This window comes from Chelon labrosus (assembly GCF_963514085.1).
Source record: "Chelon labrosus genome assembly, chromosome: 8".
Lineage (NCBI taxonomy): Eukaryota > Metazoa > Chordata > Actinopteri > Mugiliformes > Mugilidae > Chelon > Chelon labrosus.
Window position 1 is genome coordinate 20,836,318 of NC_140358.1, and position 20,983 is coordinate 20,857,300.

The window sequence follows — 20,983 nt, forward strand, 5'->3', positions numbered from 1 at the left end:
TTTAACTTCAAGTCTTTCAGAGTGGCGGCCAAAGCCGATTCGAAAGAAAGTTGTTCGCTAGCAGCAGCCATCGCTCTGGTAGTTCTAGCTAGGATGAGGGAATTCACGCGTAATTCACGGAATTTATGGTCGCAGGTCAGTCGTCGTCATGTTAAGCCCGCCCACCGACTCGTGATTGGCCCGGTACATCTTGGATTTTTCGAAATCTCAAGTCAACGGAGAGTAACTAGACGCCACTAGGGGCGCGTCTAGATTCTAGGCATTTTGGAAAATGTTACATGATACGCTACTGAAAATACTCGGTTATGAGATCCCTATGTCTTGTACAGTACTATATCTATGTAACTTATGTGAAGAAAATACACAATCAAAAGACAGATACTTAAAAGGAAATGGGGAAAGGAGGACCTCCCTACATACGATCAATGGGCACAGATTGTAGATGATATCTACACAGTGGAAAAGATGACACACCGCCTAAGACTAGAGGAAACTCAACTTGAAGAAAAATGGATGAAATGGACAATACTCAGGACTGAACAGCGACATAGATCGCCACAGCTGAATCTCCCACTTTTTATTTGTTTTGGTATTTACCTGTTTTTATGTTGTTTTTGCATTTATATAAAAGAAAAATTCTCAATAATTAAAAAAAAAAATAATTAAAGTGAAAAAAAGTCTTAAAAAGGCATAAAAAGTAAAAAAAAAAAATCTGAAAGTGTCAAGAGGTTACTCCCTAATCTGTCGGTCTGCTATAAGAAAGTACAAAACAATAGTATAACATAAGAGGAACACTGTGACCGTGGTGAGATAAGTGTTTATGATACTCTGTCGAAGCGGTCGGTGTCCTCCACAGGTTCCCTCAGAGGCAGAGGTTTCTCCAGGCTGAACATGAGCGTGGGGTCCGTGCTCATCGGCTCCGGGCAGTGCCAGTCGCCGTTCATGTGCGGGGTGCTCTCTGACTGGCGCCCCCTCTCTTGGTGAGGAGGTGGGTTGAGACAGAACTCCTCTTTCTTCTGCTGCTCTAAGTGTCTGAGGATGGTCTTGGACAGGAAGTGAGGGTCGTTCTCATGCTCGTCTAGAAGAAGGAGAAGAAGAAGAAGAAGAAAACATGAGCTGTGCTTTTTGCTTTTGCCGTTGTTTTTAAGCACAGTTTATGATAATCCAGGAACATGTAGATTAACTAGATTTTCTCTCTGCCGTCACAAAGATAAAACATTAACATGGGGCCAGAGTTAATTGAACCAAAGCCCAGAAATGTTCCTAACACTGATACTCTGACCCTCATACCTCACTTTAGCTTTATACCGGGCAGACAGTGTATCAGCAAAAACCTCTTAAAAACATAAACTGCAAAAGCGTCTATTAATACACAAATCCTAATTGTGAATCCTTGTGGGGAAGTGGATAAAGTAAAAGCTTAAATCCCACTAAAAGCAGCCTGTGTCAAGTTCACACACACACACGCGCGTATCTGTCTGTCTATCTGTACCATTGAGCAGGATGAGTGTGTAGCGGTTGCGACACTCCAGAGAGTGCTCCAGGATGTCTTGCAGCGTCCTGAAGAAGAGCAGGACCTGCTCTCTGCGCTCAGCCTCCCCGAAACCAGCGCTGCTCTCCTGGGACATGCTGTAGAGCGTCAGTAGAGGCGTTGCATACTCCACCACACACTCATGGGCCTGTTCAGACACACACACACACATAGATGGAGGACAAAAGCAGACACCCAGAGGGAGATACATTTCCTGGACAGATAATCCTTTAAAAGCTTGTGGCACTGTAGCCTCAGATGTGTTTGATTGTCGTGATTCACAGTTAGATGGTGCTGTTACGGTGCTTCAACAAATCAGTTCTCAGCTGGTGTAATTCTGAGGTTTGACCAGGAGGTGGTGCTAATGTTACGCTACTGAAGAGAAACAGCCTGCCTGAGGGGATGTGCTACAGGCTTCAGTATCTTACTACAGGACTTCTAGAGAGGTGGGGTACCACACCTGATCTACAAAGGGCTAACACAAAGAGACACAACCTTTCACACTCAAACATGACAAAGCAATAGCAGGTATCTCATTAAGGAAAGGCAACGTTAATACAATATATTTATATATCACTGAAATATTACCACAAATATACTGACATATAGAGGAAATTATAACTAGCTTAAGTTCAGTGAGTAGTTTTATGTAAAAATATACACCGATCAGCCACAACATTAAAACCACAGACAGTAAATAACACTGACAATCTTGTAACAATTCAATGTTCTGCTGGGAAACTTTCAAACCTGGCATTCATTCATGTGGATGTTACTTAGACATGTAGCACCCACCTAGACCAGACCAGGCACCCCCACCCCATAGCAATGACACTTCTTGATGGCAGCAGCCATCCCCAGCAGGATGCAGCCTGACACAGACACACACACACACAAAAACAATTTAGGAACAACTAAAAAAAAACATGAAGAACAGCACAAGGTGTTGACCTGGCCTCCAAATTCACTAGATCCCAAACTGATCAAGTATCTGTGGGATGATCCACAGAGGCCCCTCCCCTCAACCCATAGGACCCAAAGGCCCCCCACTAACAACATCTTGTTGCCAGACACAAACAGGAGGCCCATGTCCATTCTCTGATGAGTCACGACTGTTTTGGAGGCACAAGCGAGACCTACACAATATTAGGAAGGTGATCATAATTCAATTGACCTTTGGCTAAGCCACACCCTAGAATGTAGATTGACCAATCACAGCTCCCACAGGGGTCCGACACTTTTTCACAGCGCTCCATTAACTTTAACGCCGGCGTCTCATATTTTCGGTCTCGGCAGGCTATACTGTCGGTATATATCCAGGGTATGGATAAGCCCAATGATGTGCGCGCAAAACCCTGTGGAGCTAACCAAAACATCACCGTTACAGCTTAAGTTGCATAGTTGTTGATACGCTAGCACACGCTGAAGAAATACAACGTTATACATGCGTAACGTTAGTCTGTTTGCTTCGTAATAACGATTATAGAAGTAAATAGAGACGTACCAGCTTTGCATGAACAGTGTTGCTCCTTGATATTGTCAGTCCCAGCCTCCATCTCGATTAATAGGATATGCGGTGGTTCATTTTTTGACTGTGACCGGTATGCTTTTGCCTCTATTTGGATGCCTTGTTGTTCGTTGCGTTTCACTTGTATGTCCTGAATATAGCCTTCGAACGCATATTGCAGCCCCTTTTGCCTACTTCTATCGGACACTTTATTTGCTGCTTTATAAAAGTTTGACAAAAGTTCAGCAGGAAGAGCTGTCACAGCATAAGCCATGTTGATACCAGAGCCTTATAGATAACCAGAAAACCACAGCCCAGAAGAGAATGTCGGACGTAGCAACAGTAACTAAGGGGGGCGGGGCTTAGCCAAAGGTCAATTCAATTCAAGACGTCTCAAGACACTTTACAAAACCCGGCCTGAAACCCCCAGAGCAAGCCTGAAGGCGACGGTGGCAAGGAAAAACTCCCTTTTAACAGGAAGAAACCTTGAGCAGAACGCAGCTCATATGGAGGGACCCATCTGCCTAAGGCCAGCCGGGCCATAATGTTATGTCTGATCGGTGTAAATGAACTATATTTATAATGCAGCTGAAACAAGAGTCTTAATTTCCTTCAGTGTGGTGAGGTGCTGCTTTCCAGTGCTTTATATGATAGTAAACTTTATATCATTTGGTTTTTGGACCGTTGTTGGAATCATGAAGATGTCACCTTGGACTCTTGGACCATCTACCTTTAAAACAGTTAATACATTATTATAGTTTGTATGTAAAGTTAGTATTTAGTGCCGTAGAAGTATAAAATAGCACAAACCAGAAATAAAGACGATATTCATCACCAATTTATTCTGTGTAATGTCTGCAACACTAAACTATGGGCGTTCTTTTAATCACTTTGAAAAAATTGGTGGCCATTTTTGCTCTTACTTGAAACTACTTTCTACTACCTTTCACTGCAGAGTTGATTTTATATACAGAAAGAGCTCCTTGATTCTGTCACTTTCCTCTCTCTCTCTCTCTCTCTCTCTCTGTCTATCGCATTGGAGCTGTACAGTCTTTACAAATCGGATCAAAGGAGAAAAATATCAGCACACTGAGTCTTTTAGCTCACGCTGGCATCAAGAAGGCTGCACGAGTAGCTCACGGCCTTCAACCTGAAGGTTCCCTTATGACTTTATTTAATACTGACAGAATATTTTTACTCCGAAGATGAGACGAACACTTCCAAATGCAAACTGTTACGTATTACCGACCACCTGTTTGAAAATTGTACCCTGTGCAGTACAATTTTTGCATAATACACCTGCATCGTAATCTACCCGTCACACCGTTAACTTCACATCCTCGCCTACCTTCCCGTTCCCGTCCAGCACGCTGTAGACGCTGTGTTTATAGACCCGCCCCCGGACTCCTGCTCTGTCTATCTCGTTGTTTGGCAGGTTGTCATAGAAACGGATGTTGTCGTCCTCGTCCTCCAGCTTGTTGGCGATGTTGGCGTCGAGGGGGACGAGGATGAGGAGCTTCCTGGAGCCGCGACCCCAGGAGTCTTTGCTGGCTTGATGAGTGGCGCGAAATTTTGCGATGGACTCCTCCAAACCTGGACGGACACACACAAACACATTCAGCCATGTCTCTAGTATTACTAGAACAGCATACTAAGTATTATCCAATTTAAACTGATTAGATTTGACTAAAAACAGGAGGGAAAACTAGGTGTGTTTGTCTTGACGTTACTGACATGGCAGCACCAGTCGGAGGTAGCCCAGGTAGAAGGACCAGGCCAGGCCGTGGGCCACGTTCATCTTTCTCCTCTCGCAGATATCTGACACCTCCACCTCTGACGGACCCTTGACACAGACCACAGAAACAGACAGAACCAAGTCACACCATATTTACCTCCGCACACAAGGAAAATGGCCCCTGAGAAGCTAATCTCCAATGTAGGACGAAGATGTATAAATTTCTTTTTTAGACAGAATTGATTGACATATATTTCTAGACTGAAATCAGTGGAAAAACCGAGGGGCAGACGTTTTAGATGGATGTGAATCCCAGTTTCTAAAAGGAGCCTGAGGGAACAGTGCGTTTTGTTCAAGTTTATACAGCCATTCTTCGAGAACGCTGTGCGTGCGATGGTCATTCTTGCTGACGAAGACACATTTTAAAGCCTATTTTTACTCCAGAAATGCCATGTCAATTATAATCAAGTGATGCTTCGGTGAAGTGTTACATAGGGACTGGTTTTTCTGAAGTGTAGTCAGGATCTAAATTTATCTGGACCGTAAAGAAATACAGCAGATTCTTGTCACCCTGTGCAGCTTTAGAATGAACTTAAGACTTTAATTGTGTTTGAAGGTTGCTAGTTTAACCACTCAATTATCTGCTCTGGCACTATGATAGGTAGCCTAATGTATTGGCTGCTATCGCACACAGCATCATTTCGGAGATGTCAGCATGTGGGCTCCACAGCTGGAATACATTTAAATACTGACGCAATCGTTACACCAGTAACAAAAAGTTGTGCAAGGTTGTGTCAAAGAGTGGGCGACTCTCTTTGCTCAATGAAGCAGTGTTATAGAGCGGCACACCGGATAAACCTGTATGCTTTATACTTCGATTCATATTGAAACTCGTCTTTTGTGAGGCAGGTCTGGTGACATAACTGAGTAGCTGCTCTTTGTGAGGCCGGCGGAGCTACGTAAGCCGGGATGACGGCAGCATGACTACGGAGAAGGCCGTGACTAGAGGACGGCGTCGAGCATTGAGTAGATTTATGAGCGGGGGGCTTGCAGTACCGAGGAATGATAAATGACTTTGTTGCCCTTAGCGAAGATCAGTTTATGAACATGTCCAGTCAAGTCACGTTCATTGTCGCTTATACAATATGTTAAGAAAAACATACAGAGGTGTTAAATACTTTTTTTTCTGGCCCCTACGGTGCAACATAACAACACAGAAGAATATATTAACATGGATATATATATATATATATGAACTCACTCGCCAAAACATTAGGCACACTTCAAATCACCGTATTCTGATATAACAGTCCTGCACTAAATGAAGAAGTTCAGTTCATGTTGAAACAGCGTCAGAAAGGTGGTGATTCAGCTGTATGGTCATTGTGGAGGAAGTACTTTGTGTCGCTGGTAAACAGGAATGAATTAAACAATAAAGAGTTTCTGTTGTTTAGAGAAGCCCAATGACTACAATAGGGTTGTCAAAATAATAGAAACGGGGTTCAGTACAACACAATACAACTCAACAATGCTACGAACCACAGCGTCCACACCGAAAACACAAATGAATCAACAGCTCTCTTTGCTGTTTGAAACAAAAGCTGAATACCGTGACCTCCGTGATGTTAAGATTAAGTCCAGCTAGCTTGAAAGAGGCTTGCTCGATGTTTTGAGCTCGTTTGTTCTTGTATGAATGTTTGCATGTGTGCGTGTCGGTGACGTTGGTGAGTCTTTGAGAGCTGAGATTAGCCAGTTTAATACAACACAAGATTATATTTCACTGTGTTGTCTGTGACGCCCTACGTAAACCTAAAGGCAATGACGTACAGACAGGGCAGGAGTGTAAAAATATATTTGCAAACCAGACATTACTCACTATTTCATAGCGCTCTATATATATACATGCACGTTGTGACTTCCCATTTTCAGGTGCCACATGCTATTAAACCACAAACCTCCTTTTATAACCAAGCTGTCAAACCACTGGCCAAGAAACCACTAGGATTTCATAATACTCCAGCCATACACTGATATGTAAATAAGAGTATAGGTCCACACATTTTAAATAGACATCAGCAAACTGCCATAAACACAACAGATACATATGTTCTAACCTTGTTTGGCATTATTTGTCACACTTGCAGCATATTGAACACAATGTGAACGTTTTTCTGTACGTGTCCTTTACAAATAGACTACCAAATAAATAAATCATCTGTCTTATAATGGTCAAAGGACATGTTTTTGTGTAGGGGCAGAAACCCGAGCACATGAAAGACAGAGGTGTTTGTGTGTCACGTCTAGACCTCACCAGGACTCCCAGGCTTTTGAACAGCGTGTAAAGAACAGAGACCAGGAGAAGGAGTTGCCAGCATTGGCCTTTGTGTGGCAGAGGGTGTCCAGCCAGGTACAGCAGGAGGCAGGCCATGCTAGCAGCCAGCAGGGTCTTCCCCCCCAACCCACAGGCTGGCAGCATGTGGCTCAGCACCGCTCGGCCTCGATACCTGGTGAAAAACGGAAAGTGGATGCATGTTACCGTGTCTGTAATGTGGCACTGCTGTCAACAGTGATTATCACTGAAAACATAATGTTAGAGCATCTGTATATTAATATGGAAATTATTTGACAACAAACATCTTCTTTTTGTTTTTGGTCTCTGCCAACTGTTCAAATATTCGGCTGTCTTTGTCCATCTGCTGTGTGGGGCCTAACACCTAGTGCACAATGGGTTTTTAAATGGGAACTACTGTTTTTTTTACAACCTGGACCTTATTTCTGGCATAAAATACGATCGTTTACTCACCCATATAACTTTTGTGTAATTTGTAGTCGTTCGGGACATATTAAGATCTGCGTATATCCGTATAGTGGGAGTGAGTGGGGCACCGAAACGTAGCCTCTAAATGACGCATTATCTGCCGCGAAACGCGTTCATTTCACCAATGTTTTGTTATAGTTTGTAATGGCACTAGCGTACGATAACGAAATATTGATGAAATTAACAGGTTTCGCGGCAGATAATGCGTTATTTCGAGACTACGTTTCGGTGCCCCATTCACTCCCACTATATGGATATACGCAGATCTTAATATCTCCCAAACGACTACAAATTACACAAAAGTTATATGGGTGAGTAAACGATCGTATTTTGTGCCAGAAATAAATCCTAGGTTGTAAAAAAACAGTAGTTCCCCTTTAAGGTATTTCGCCAAACAGACACCTGCTGCTTCTTAAAATGACTTACGAGAGAAGTGTGACTCAAAATATTAAAAGAGAAAAAAAAAATTGATTTGAAGAACACTGTGATCTGGGGGAAAACTGCAGTCAGGTTATGCCTGTGGTTGTGCGTGTATGAGCATGTGTTTTACAGCATGCAGATAAGACGGCTGTAAACAGTCTGTTTCTGTTAACTGTTGTAGTTAGCAGAACCAATTATGTCACACACGTAATCGCGCGCCACACCTCTTCTCTCACCTCGTGTCTGAATGGTGCAGCATCTCCTCCGCCAGCAGACAGAGCCCGTGCAGCAGCGGGCCAAGGGTCAGGGTGAGTATCGCCATGGCAACCCAGCCAAATAACCTTTCAGGAGACAAAAACATGACGCCTCCGATTGTTATGGCAACGAGCGCTGCGGCACATCCCCCGGGCAAATTCCCACGAGGCCGAGGGATGAGAGCGTCCTGATCTCGGTGGCATTGCATCTGAATGAAAACGGTAAAAACCAGAGTCACTGACGGTCACATCGCTCAGTGTTTAGGGCCACATCACCCGTTTACACGTATGTTTTCCCGTGAACTCAATTTGAACTCAACAGAAGTACAACAGAAAGCCATAAAATGAGATGTGTCTGTACAGAAAGAGAATACCTCTTCATTCGTATGTATTCCTTTATATAATGTACAGTATGTAATATGAATGTGGCGATGTTGTCTCTTTGCGTGCAGCCTATCTATTTGCAAGGCTTTGTCCCCATTTTGCATGGCTTTGTCCCCACTTTTCATGTCTTTGTCCTCACTTTGAATGTCTTTGGAAGGAAAAGAAATTCACTTCCACTGGTCACTGTTGGAATTAAGTCTTCAATCATTGAACAACATAAAAAAAAAAAAATGTATACAGCAACGGAAAACATTGGGCTGAACTTTTGACCCTTTACATAAGTTTCCACACACGCCCATTGCAGCAGTTTCACACATGGATTAGCCACCACAGAGTCCAGACCTTAACCCCATTAAGAGTCTTTGGGATGTGCTGGAGAAGGCTTTGCGCAGTGGTCAGACTCTCCCATCATCAATACAAGATCTTAGAATTAATGCAACACCGGATGGAAATAAATCTTGTCACGTGGCAGAAGCTTATTGAAACAATAACAATCAAAGCTAAAGGCGGCCCAGCGAAATACTCGAGGTGTGACCTTTTTTTCATCCACAATGCAATCAGCTACAGTGAAGTAGTCATGTGACATCCATACATTAGCTACACTGATAATATTTGAGCTGACATGACTTCTACCTAAATCTGATCTAGTTCTGTTGTGTGTTGTGATCCTAACGACACCCGAACTAAACAAGATAAAGAAATGCATGCAGCAACTCACCATAACGTGTGTGCTCTGATGAAATGCAGACTGAAGGATTCCTTTGTCTGCTTTTCTTTTTCTGCCTCTGCCTCTGCCTCCGCCCATTTTTTGTCATGATCCAGCACTTTCACTTTCTCTTTCCTGTAAATTTGCTCTCCGACCATATTCCAAGGTAAAGGTAGGGTAATGAATTAAAACACACACACACACACACACACACAGAGGGAGTGGAAAGGCTGAAGAGAGCGAGAGAACAAATGAAAGAGGAAGCTCTGTTAAGCAATACTGTTTCAATGCACTTTGATGAACAAAGGGCTCTTGATAGCGGATAAACTAGAGCAAGCCTGTATTAATTATTGAACAACTTAGTGGTCACATGGTTACCGTTGCAAGGGCAAAAATCAAATGAACATAAAGTGTCTTAGTATCATCTGAACTGCTGCTCCTTGTCATGGATTCTCCAAACCTTCTTATAGAAACCCTTCCCTCATATGGGTGTGTAGTTGACAGTGGTGGAGGACTCTGTTGGAATATGTTGGAAGCTGGCGACCGTAAACAGGTTTTGACATGGTAGAAGCAGGTAGGATACGCTAGAGGGAGGGAAAGGCGTCCCAAGCCTGGTCCGAGTTGGGATTGATGTCTCTCATTCCACTGGTTTCTAGTTTCAAGTTGTTGTTTTTGTTTATCTGAGTATCCGAGTTTTCTACAAGTCCAGTTGCCTTCTTTAAACGCTTTTTCTTGATAGTATGACCTGGATGACTGAGAACCTTAATCTGAAGTCACAGCCCCTTAAAGACAGAAGTTCAACAATGTCATCTGCCACTTTCCTGATCTGTTTCTTCGTTTCTTTTTCACTTAACCAAATAAAAAGCATTTTGTTCATTGGATTTGGGTGAAAATAGCAATTCAGCAAGTATGTCCAGCCAGTTTTGCTGTGTGAACATTCTTACCATAAAATAAGGAACCGTTTACTGTGGCTGCTGCTATTATTATTGCGCTGGTATTGGTGTCCTAAAATGGTTTCTGTGTGAATCATGAGGCTTTGTTCTTTCAACCATGGTAGAAGTACACCTCTGACACCTCTGACTGGAGGTATATTATGTTTCCCGGGGCTTGTGAACTTAACACCTAAGGAATTAGGTCCACCTGTCCACTTGGACGCTGCGATTAACGCATTAAAACTTGGGAGTTCAAATTTCAAAGGTCAAGATGATTCAGGAATATATATCCTGCTGATTACAAAACTTTACTTCAATGTCACATGTTAATATTCGGCTAAACAACTTCAGCTTTAGGGGAGCACAGTGGTGCGGTGGTTAGCACTGACGCCTCACAGCAAGAAGGTTCTGGGTTTGAATCCAGGCTGACTGGGGCCTTTCTGTGTGGAGTTTGCATGTTCTCCCTGTGTCTGGGCGGGTTCTCTCAAGGTACTCCAGCTTCCTCCCTACGTCCAAAGACATACTTGTTAGGTTAATTGGTGATTGTAAGTGTGTAGAGTGTGAGTGGTTGTCAGTCTCTCTGTCTTAGCCCTGTGATAGACTGGAGACCTTGTGAGTGTTAAGCTTAATTAAACATTGAAATACTTTGAGCCAGCTATCTACCTTATCTACAAACGATACCTTATAGATAGATAGACAACTTTATTGATCCCTTTGGGAGGTTCCCACAGGGGAATTGACAAATGTAACTACCTTATATCTTATTATTTGTATAACTGGGCTGATTCAAAACCGTTCCTCTGACCCATAAGCAGAAGCATCTCCATAATATGACGTCACTATCTTTATGAACAGACAGGTGAGGACTACAACCAGTGAGCAGTTAATAATTACATGAAGGTGCAGTTACGCAAATTATAATACAGCTGTGGTTAAAAATACCGGTTGGACCAGAGTCCAAGAGTGAACCAATTACAAAACAAGACAACACATGTAGTCTACATGAAAGCTCACTGCATGTGTCAACACTGACATTTGTTTTTTTTTTATTTAAAAAAAAAAAAAATAATATTCTACATCCTACAATACTTAAGAAAATGATCCTTAATTTTCTGACTTTGCTTAGTGTTTCTGTGAAATGACTGGATAGCATTTCCTTCCAGATCTCCGTCTGTTCTTTTTGCAGCACTTTTCTTCGTTTTTTGATTTACCGTTGGCGTACATAACATCGCATCCTCGTTAATTTGGCATCTGTGTGTGTGTGTGTGTGTGTGTGTGTGTGTGTCAGCGCTCAGTGGTAAGGAAATAAATGCTCAGTATCCATACCAAAGGTTCATGCATATTTTATTCAAGAGTAAAAAAGTGGATCGTCCCATGGGGCATGCTTACAGTGTTAGTGACTGGGGAGTCAAAACAGAAAGAGAGCAGAGTGAGAGAGAGAGAGAGAGAGAGAGAAAAAGAAAGAGAAAGAGAGAGAAAGAAAGAGAAAGTCAGAACCGTGGCACAATTTCTATGGCACAGGGTCTCCCAGGGGGGTTCACCTCTCCCAAAGAAGCACAAGATCAACCAAGGAGCAACGCAACATGAAGAGCAACCAGCAGAGAGAGAGAGCTTAAATATTAAGAATAATGTCCATAATAAATAGAATCATAGTAATCATAGAATCATAAATATCATCAAATAACAAGAGGAATCATCAAGAATTATGATCAGAGAGAGAGAGAGAGAGAGTACACTTTTTTTCCTTTAAGTGGTGACGGCAACACACCGGCTCTTCTGTTAAAATGTGTCTGCTGCTTTTTGCCTCGGAACAGCGGCAGATTTTAACCATGCAATCATGCTTTTGGCTGCCTGAATGCCTGTGCCTTTGTATATAGTATGGTCATTCATCAATGCTAGTTTAATATTTGTTTATCGTTATTCATATTTATCGTTTAAAAACAACTCCTGTACATCGACAAAGAAGAGAGGAGAGAACGTGGACTTGACACTTTTGAGTAGAAGCGTACCGTCATTCTGTACAGCGTCGAAAGAAAACGGAAACACAGGTCGTGAAAAAAAAACAGAAAAAGAAAAACCGAACGGAACAAAATATAACACAAAATGAATACAAAAAAAAGAATAATAATAAATAAATAAAATCAACATTATGTACAAAATAAACGATTCATTATACCTCAGTTCATTTATATTAGCCAGAAAAACAAGAAGAAATTTTTTTTTCCTACCATAGTGAAACACAGAGCACAAATATAATCTTCACATTATTATCAAAGAACTTAACTCTGCATGCACTGATGCGTTAATATAAATGCTTTACAAAGACCTTTTTTTTTTTTTTCTTCCGACTTCTTCTTCTTCTTCTTGTTGTCGTGGCTGCTGCCTTTCGCCAGAAGAGTCAGTTTCCTCTGTGTAATATCATTTCCTGCTTTTAGGCCAGAGATTCCCGGCCATCACTGCTGTTCGGTAGCAGACAGCAACACGGGAAGAAAGGAGGATGTAGAAAGAGAATGGATAGAGTGTGACTTCACATTTCAACCCCCCCCCCCCCCCCCCCCCCGGCTCACTCACATCATAGTATCCCGCTTCCGTTATACTGCATCTTGCATCCTGTGACCATATGCATCAGATGTGCAATAAAACCTCTCTATGTATCCTATTTACACACAACAATTAGGGAGATTCGAATGTGACCCGGGCCCAGTTTCAAGCCTATCCCGAGAGCTAACTTGCCAGGGACCAGAGTTATCTTTTTTTTATTTTTATTTATTTTTTTTTTTGGGAGGGAGGGGGAGGAGGGGGGGATCCTCCACTTGACTTCAAGTAGAGAACGCGTGCAGTGTAGTGCTACAAAAGCAAATGGGGAATCTCCTCTGCAGAAGAAAAGGACAGCGAGGGCTCAGATTAGACTGCAGCTGAGATGACGTCGGCGCATCTCTCGCCGCCACGCGCCAAAATTATTCTCACCGCTGCCTGGCTGATGGCGACGTCTGCTCGCGTTTGCAAACAAAAACACTTTTTCAAATATGACCACACGGACACTTACATGTTGAAGCATGTTCACGCACACACGCACGCAGGCAGGCATGTCCACAACTCTAGAAAATCGAACTACGTTTGGTTCCGCTTCCTGTTTCGGGATGCAAACAGGAAAAAGAAGCACGCATATCTGAAATGCCCCTGCCCCTGATCGCCGTCCCTGCCCCTGTCCCAGTGCAAACTCCAGACCCCGTAACGCCCCGCCCCGCAAACGACACACACACCGCCGACACAGGCACGTCATGCTGACACTGTCAACCCACTGGTGATCCCCAACATACACGTTGAACAGCAGCTCCTCCTGTTTTGCTTGGGGAGGGTTTTTGGAGTTTCTTTCCTGTTGTTGTGCAGGTACATGGGAGTTGTAGTTCTCTAAATAGGGCCGATCAGTTCAGTGAAGAGATTCGGCCTTTGGTGGTAAAGTCCGGGTACGCTCATGCCTTTACATAACAGCTGAGGGCAACGGGAAAGGGTTAGGTAATCGTGTGTGTGTGTGTATGTGTGTGACTGCATGTGTGTGTTGTCTATTTAGTGTAAGAAATACTGTGTTTGTGATGCATTTCTCCTGTGTGTATATATGCCTATGTACACGTATCTATAAATATGGTACCATATCAGAGTTTTAACTGCAGGTATGTGTCTGGGCATGTGGGAGTGTATGTCCATCACTGTATATTGCTGTTGGTGTCGGTCCCATTGGGCTCGCCCATGTTCATGCGGCCCATCGACAGGCCCACGCTGTTGACGGCGTCGCGCCGCGGCGGCATCCTCTCGTTGATCCGGTCCAGACCTTTGGCCTCCTCGAAACTGCTGATCCGATGCTGCGGGGAGAAGCCTCGGATGGCTGCAGAGACAGGCAGGCACGCACACACAAAGAAAAACGCAGACACAAGCATACAAACACGCAGACAAAGTTAATATATAACAAAACATTTAGTAGAACTTTGTGTATCCAAACCCACGGGAGCTTTGTAGGAAACACTCAAAAAAAAAAAAAACTCAATGTCCACATTTAAAATGCTTTAATTTAAAGGGCATTTAAATAACTACGAGGATGAGTCCCATTGAGTTTGGATAAACAAAGTTTTGTCGTACATTCACGGTGCTTACACAAATACCCCACACACATTAGCCAGTATTCATCTGTTGTCTGAATGCTGAGCTAGGATTAGTTTGACCTTGCGGCTCACGATGAACGTGACAGTCGGTGCAACCTGGCCATTGATCCTAGATCAGTAGTCTGAGACACCTGGTAGAGAAGTCATCATGAAACACACAATATGGAACAAAGCACAGCTGCACAGAAGCTCCTAAAACACACCTTTTACCTGTGTGAGTTTTTGACAGTCCAGCCATTTGTTCAAAACATTATAAGGTTCACATTTTTCTTTTTGTAATACAAATATCCTCCCTCAGCGGGTTCAACGCACGACGTGCCGTGTCGTTATTCCTTAAAGGGGCACTCCACTGATTCCAGATTATCCTTGGACACTAAAAATACATCTGTCATTTCAGGAAATACACTAATTTTCAGTTTGAGCTAGAGCAGACGAGCTGATTCATCATTCAAATGTGAAGCAAGCATCAGTACTCGTTAGTCAAATAAAGACTGGTTCCGGTTTGAGTAAAACAACATGCCGCCCATAAATGTAGTAGAGGCTTCCCGTAAAGCTCACTAATTGACATGCTCCACGTTGACACGTTGTGTGTGGTTTTCCAGGAAATGCTGTGACTGGTGTTGATGAGTCACTTCCACCGTCTTGGAGCAAAAGGCATTTCTGTTTGTTTGAGGATTAATCCGGTCCTTTAATATAAGTTCCAAAGGGGAGGGAAAGAGGAAAGGACGTGGACTATTTGTCACGCTGAAATAGTCTAATGATGCCTAAAGCTGAATGTGAACACGTACTCGTGAGTGGCACATTATTCCAAGGTGGTTTACTTGTGTCACGTTACTCCGACCGCTAGTTTAATAATTATTATATCCTAAATCAGCCACTTTTCCAGTGACACGTACAAGAAACCTGATCCGAACTAGTTTTATGTCCTTCATTTTAAATTAGTTCTATATATTGTGAGCATTTATCCATCTTAAAGCACTCGAGCCACATGTATGATAAGGCACTTGCAAAAAATACAACAATGCACGATAATTTGGTCGTGCCTTGAACATTTTTTTATTAGTTTTTTTGCAATTATTGCGGCCCATCTCTTCTTCTTGTGCTGACTGACGGCACATTACCGCCACCACCTGCTTTGGGATTTGGATAAAATGGGACATATTATAATCTTCCTAGGCTATCTCACTTTAAGGTGGTTAATTTTTAATGCTGAAGTTACTGTATTTCACTATTATAGGCTTTAGTTTAGTTTAAACTTGTGCTTTTCAAGTAACCCTACCCCTTGTTCTCTTGGTTATGAGCTGCGTACACTACTTTTCCTCAAAACATGTTTATTTTAAAGCCTCCGATACTAAAACCGTTAACATTTCCCTACTGGTATCGCTGACGCAGCCACGCAGTGTTATGCTAAATCACTGGAGCACCCATTTAAATGAGATGCAAAGTAACCCATTAGGACTAATTGTGTTTATCGTCAGAGTCTATTTCACTAAAACAAGCGATAACACTGGAGATCAGTTCAGCTGCGGTCTCTGTGTCAGCAGATGCTCCCGCACCGACACGAGGAGGTCCGTCTGGAGAGACCGACGCTTTTGAACAACGGCAACTGTCACATTACCTTTTGCACACATGCTCACAAATACAGTACGCCACTGTATTACAACAGCGGACATCTAACATCCAAGTACAAATCAGACTGTGTGACAGGAGGAATACATAACACGGGAGAAACCCATAATTTATTTGCTTAAACAAATTATGGACTGTGCTTCAGCTAAGCCAAAGACAGCACACTACACTACAAACACAAAAGATTACAGTTAACTAAAGCGTGCAGACTAACTGAGCCTGTGTACACAGAGTATAATACTCTAAACACAAACTCCATGGCCACAATCTGTTCAGTAGCACAGAGGAACCTGCGTGTTTGCAATTGCCAATCAATTAAAAAGTGTCAAATCAATCATCTTTCTTGTCATGTTCAAGTTATTGTGGTTAAAGGGGTTCAACTACGTTCACCGGCCTCCTTCAGCAAGCGTCTCAAGCCTCGTCACACGACACGGACCCTACCTCACGTCATCCGTCATCAGCAGACGTAAAGGTCATGTGGCCATTTGGTGAAGGAGGCTGTGAGCTGTGAAAAGTTCTGTTTTTTGTTTTTACCACAGACTGGGTTTTAAGGAAATCTTTTTGTAAACTGATCACAGGTGACTCTCTGCTGTAGCAGCTTGTAGAGGAACTGACTGATTGCTGCATGTTCATCTTCTACACAACACTCATGAAATATAAAGAAAAGACCGTAACACTGTCGTCTATAGGGGTTTGAGTGACCCTGCCCACCTTTCACAACACCCACTCCCACCCACAGCCCCGCTCTTCTTGTGGGTGCATGTGAACAAAGTGTTGCATCTCAGCAGGTAAATAGATGATTGTGTGTGTGTGTGTTTGTACAGGAGAGAGGTTCTAGTGGCGTTTTTCCAAGAGGAGGAAAGGGAAAAAAAAAAAGTTTGTGTATGCTTGTGTGTTTTAATGTGGTGGTTTTAGCGTGCAGTGCTGATGCAGTTAGAAGAGCTCAGTGCATCATGAGTAAAGAAAATCTATGACCTTATGAGCATGGGTGGCTGAGAGCGCAGCCATGCTGCACGCGCACTTACACACATGTGCACACATGTGCACACACAGCACACACACACACACACACACACACAATGAAATGAGTGGGATTTTACCTTCCGGGTCCTTAACTGTCTCGATAGCTTCTATGGCCTCAATGGTAGCTGAAGGATGGGCAAAAGAAGAGAAAGAAAGAAGGACAGGAAGAGAGAGAAGATGACAGAGTCCAAGAGAGAAGATGAGGTACAAAGAAAGAAAGGAGGAGAAGGAAAACGAAGTGAAGGCTGAAACATGCTTCTGTGCAGATATGTATTAACATCTTTGCTTCAGGATGCAAAGAAGGAATGTATGGGTGACTGTAGCTCGTAGAGGAGTCTCCGAGATCTCAATTAACTGAATGCTGTCAAACAAACATGGGTTTGGAAGAAGTCTAGTCGGTACTCGGGCTGATTCAACACAGTTAAACCACAAAAGAACACCTATGAACTATGGAGCAGGCTAAGGACTGACTTTCTATGAGGTATATATCAATACAAATATTTGATTGAGCTCCCAAAACATAATAAGAGGCTTAAAGTTAGCCTGTGTGCTAGGACATGTACTGTCAAGGTTGAGAGCTCAACTAGGCACTATTAACAAAGGCAGAATTGTTTCACACGTTCTAGTTTGGTACATGTCAGACATACACTTGTACATTTTAACATCAGTTACAATTTGAGTGTTGCAGGGGGGGAATGCATGACGCTGCAGATTTGGAGACGTAGGGGCATGTTTCAGGCTTTAAACAGGCGAGGCTCTCAGAGCAGCACTGAGGCCGTGGCAGGTTCAGAGGGCACCTGGTGTTAGCAGCAGCTGCTTGTTAGCTCAACACGCACACATGCACACACTGTTTAACTATATGTCTTGTTGTCTGTCTGGAAGATTTTGTACAAGTTTATTTTATTTTCTCTGAAACTCTCTCTCTCTCTCTTACACACATACACACACCCAGCAGGCTGTTAGTATCCTCAGCGCTGGTGAAGTGAGGTGGAGAGAGTGAGTGAGTCAGTGAGGCAGAAGGATGACAGGAAAGAAACAGCAATAAAGGAGGAGTAGAAGAAGGCAGGAAGGAACGGGGCGATGCTCCACAGCAGATACTTAAACTGACTGTGTGCCCTTGTGTTTTCTTTAAATATCTTTTTCTGAAGGTGTGTTCGGGGGATTTAACTTGGACCGTGTAATCGTGCGAGCGTGTGAACCACTCACCGCTCTGCAGGGTCTGTTTGCCCCCGGACAGCACTCCGCTGGGCAGCATGCCTGTAGGCGTCAGGCCCTTCAGGGTCAAGACGTTCTCACTCTCCTCCCTGAGAGACAGACAGTAGGTGTATGTTTGTGTGTGTGTGTGTGTGGGACAGATGTGTGTGGATAAAAAAAGAGAACAGGTGATAAAGAGAGCGTTACAGAGAATTACACACTTCCGCACACTGTGCACCTGCAAGCACACAAAAACACAGAGCTGGGGGTTTACAAATGAGGATCTGGTCGCAGCAGGTTTCTGCAAGAGCTGAAGGGACTAGAGCATTTACAGGAATGCAGGACACACCCAGATACACACACACACACAGGGGCGTACAGGCAAATTACTGTAAAATATGCCAAAAGGGGTCACAATCTAGGGGCCTACAGATGGAGCATTTTACATGAACCACAAACCTACGAATGCTGTGCATCAACAACACTCTAGGAGTTCCCTCTGGCTACCCTATGACAGATTTTGCAGAGTTTGGACTAGGGGGGGATCTCCACCTCTCACACACACCCACACACACACACACACACACACACACACACACACACACGTATAGCCAGATCTCGACCCACCGTAGAACAGAGAACATTTTCGCCATCTTCCCAATGGCTCGGATCTTGTTTTTGATCACCTCTTTTCTCGCTGCTGCTGCGCTGGCTGTAAAAGAATCGACCACAACCTCATAAACAAGAGAAATATGTATATATATTAAAAAAAAAACACTACTCTGTAATGACTGATTCGACTTCTTACCGTCGAAGATCTCTTCTCCATCGTTCATGAGTTCATCGTCGGAGCAGATGCTCAGAACGTTGACCAGCATCTCAGTCACTGCAGGGACACACAAGTACTTAGCGGTGGGACAAATCCAGCTAAACTCTGGTAACACAGAGTCTCTAATCCTGTAAACTGGGGTTGTCCACATTTTTAAGCTGGTATGACTGCTATATTTGAACGGCAGGATCATTTAAAACACGCGTAAAGAGTCTTTCCTCAAAAGTAAATCGTAAACCAAGACATGTAGACTATCCAGGCCTTTTTTTAGGACAATGGAAGCTACACTTTCTCTTAAGGCTTATGTTTAGTCCCCCAAATTAAACGCTTAACACACTCTATTTTTAAGCTTTAAACTCTGACCAGGCTGTAAATATTACAATCAGCTCCACAAAACGGTCGAGCCTGGTTTCATCTTTCCAGAGCCCCTGAACATCCTGACAATCTGTCCGAGCTGGAGTCACAAAATCCGACAAAAGTCATCACAGCCTCTCTGAACATGACGCTTTCATTGAAATTCTCTGTGTGAGTGTGTGTGTGTGTGTGTGTGTGTTACCCTTTTCTCCCACAAAAGGCAGCGACCATGTGAAGACGTCCATGAAGTTGGGCAGCCAGTAGGGATGAGGAGAGCAGTTGAACTGGCGGATGTTCATCACGTTGTTTTCATATTTCAGCACCGCCGCTACACACACAAATACGTACATGCAGGTATTAGTCTTTCCCCTGAAGTTTTAAATGTGTGCTACACTCACACAGTGTATATATGTGCAGTTTTCCGGTGCAGTCTTAATAATAATTGTTTTAGGGAAAACATACCGCTGAGTCTAAAATAAGTGGACACTTTAACTTTTTGTTTGCATAGAGTATTTGTGCCTGTGTGTGTGTGTGTGTGTGTGTGTGTGTGTGTGTGTGTGTGTGTGTCAGACCTTTGTTGTTGTAGACGTCCAGGTAGTTAGGAGCAGAGAAGATGGTGATGAGGGAGGGGAAGCCTGTGGTCTGACTCTTCCTGTACATGCGGTACCTGAGAAAAGAGAGACAAACAAGCCGCCCACGTTACAGCCACTCAAAGGAGGCGCCACATTACTGGAGGAAAAACTGAGGCTTTTGCTTCGGAGGTCTTTAAACCAGACAGGGGCAAGTTCAAGGCGAGACGGAAACACTGTTAAAAGAAAAATGAAAAAAATAAATAAATAAAAAACAAGTAGAACAGAAATAGAGCAGCATCCCCGGCATGGTGGAGAAAATGACAGGACAACGTGAAAAGAGCCACTGAGCTGGGCAGTGAAAGCTTCCAGTGTTTGCTTTTTGGGGCCACATCTATTGATTTAGTCACAATAAAAACAGGTCTGGGTGCAATTAGTTCCGTGCATGTAAGGAAACTAACGAGATTAAATGTGAAAAAAAATCCACTCACACATACGCAATGACAAACACAGACTCTACTAGTCAGGCTCTTAGAGTATAAACTGATTTCAGATACATTTCAGTCTGTCTACGTCTCAAATATATTAATTTGGTCCCTTTTACTCTGCTGGTAAGATGTCATTAGAACGAGGCTGATCTTTGTCCCAGTGTTTGTCTGTAGCAGGCCACCGTAGAGTACACTGTGTCAGAGCATGAGCCAATCAAGTAAAGGCTCTATATCAAACTGTCTCCTGATTGGTCTGTTTCACAGCTCTGTCATGATGACACAGACTACAGTATACTGTAGCTCACAGTTCACATACATTAAATTAAATATATATATATTAACTGTTACATAACCATTGTATTGACACGAACTAGTAAATACGCATTGCGTGACTGTTTGCACCACCGAATTATAGACTTTTTTTGTATCCATGGTAATAGCAGGGATTTGCAT

The 20,983-nt window shown here is 43.2% G+C and overlaps 2 protein-coding genes across 2 annotated transcripts in view; both read right to left on the reverse strand.

Annotated features, from left to right (window-relative positions):
• Positions 1–562: 562 nt before the first annotated feature.
• On the reverse strand, positions 563–9,559 carry sting1 (stimulator of interferon response cGAMP interactor 1). Its single transcript, XM_084550257.1, has 7 exons — positions 9,368–9,559; positions 8,248–8,474; positions 7,085–7,277; positions 4,773–4,881; positions 4,387–4,631; positions 1,493–1,679; positions 563–1,078 (listed from the first exon to the last, which is right to left on the reverse strand). Exons 1-7 carry the CDS (start codon positions 9,452–9,454, stop codon positions 819–821), a joined length of 1,308 nt encoding a protein of 435 aa, XP_084406383.1. The 5' UTR covers positions 9,455–9,559; the 3' UTR covers positions 563–818.
• Positions 9,560–13,581: 4,022 nt separating this feature from the next.
• Positions 13,582–20,983, reverse strand: part of ppp3cb (protein phosphatase 3, catalytic subunit, beta isozyme) — a gene marked incomplete at its 5' end in the record, with an annotated part of 31,946 nt that continues 24,544 nt past the window's right edge. The window contains 7 exons of the mRNA XM_084550418.1: positions 13,582–14,170; positions 17,174–17,221; positions 18,303–18,400; positions 18,918–19,002; positions 19,099–19,176; positions 19,676–19,801; positions 20,046–20,140. Of these exons, the coding sequence (XP_084406544.1) occupies positions 13,992–14,170; positions 17,174–17,221; positions 18,303–18,400; positions 18,918–19,002; positions 19,099–19,176; positions 19,676–19,801; positions 20,046–20,140 (709 nt within the window). The 3' untranslated portion in view covers positions 13,582–13,991. The remainder of the gene's footprint in view (positions 14,171–17,173; positions 17,222–18,302; positions 18,401–18,917; positions 19,003–19,098; positions 19,177–19,675; positions 19,802–20,045; positions 20,141–20,983) is intronic.

Coding starts and splice junctions, on each gene's coding strand:
- sting1 (XM_084550257.1), bottom strand. CDS start 9,454: ATGGGCGGAGGCAGAGGCAGAGGCAGAAAAAGAAAAGCAGACAAAGGA. Junction 7,278..8,247: donor CTGCACCATTCAGACACGAG/GTGAGAGAAGAG, acceptor GTTTTTCACCAG/GTATCGAGGCCGAGCGGTGC. Junction 1,680..4,386: donor TGCTGGACGGGAACGGGAAG/GTAGGCGAGGAT, acceptor GTGTCTGAACAG/GCCCATGAGTGTGTGGTGGA.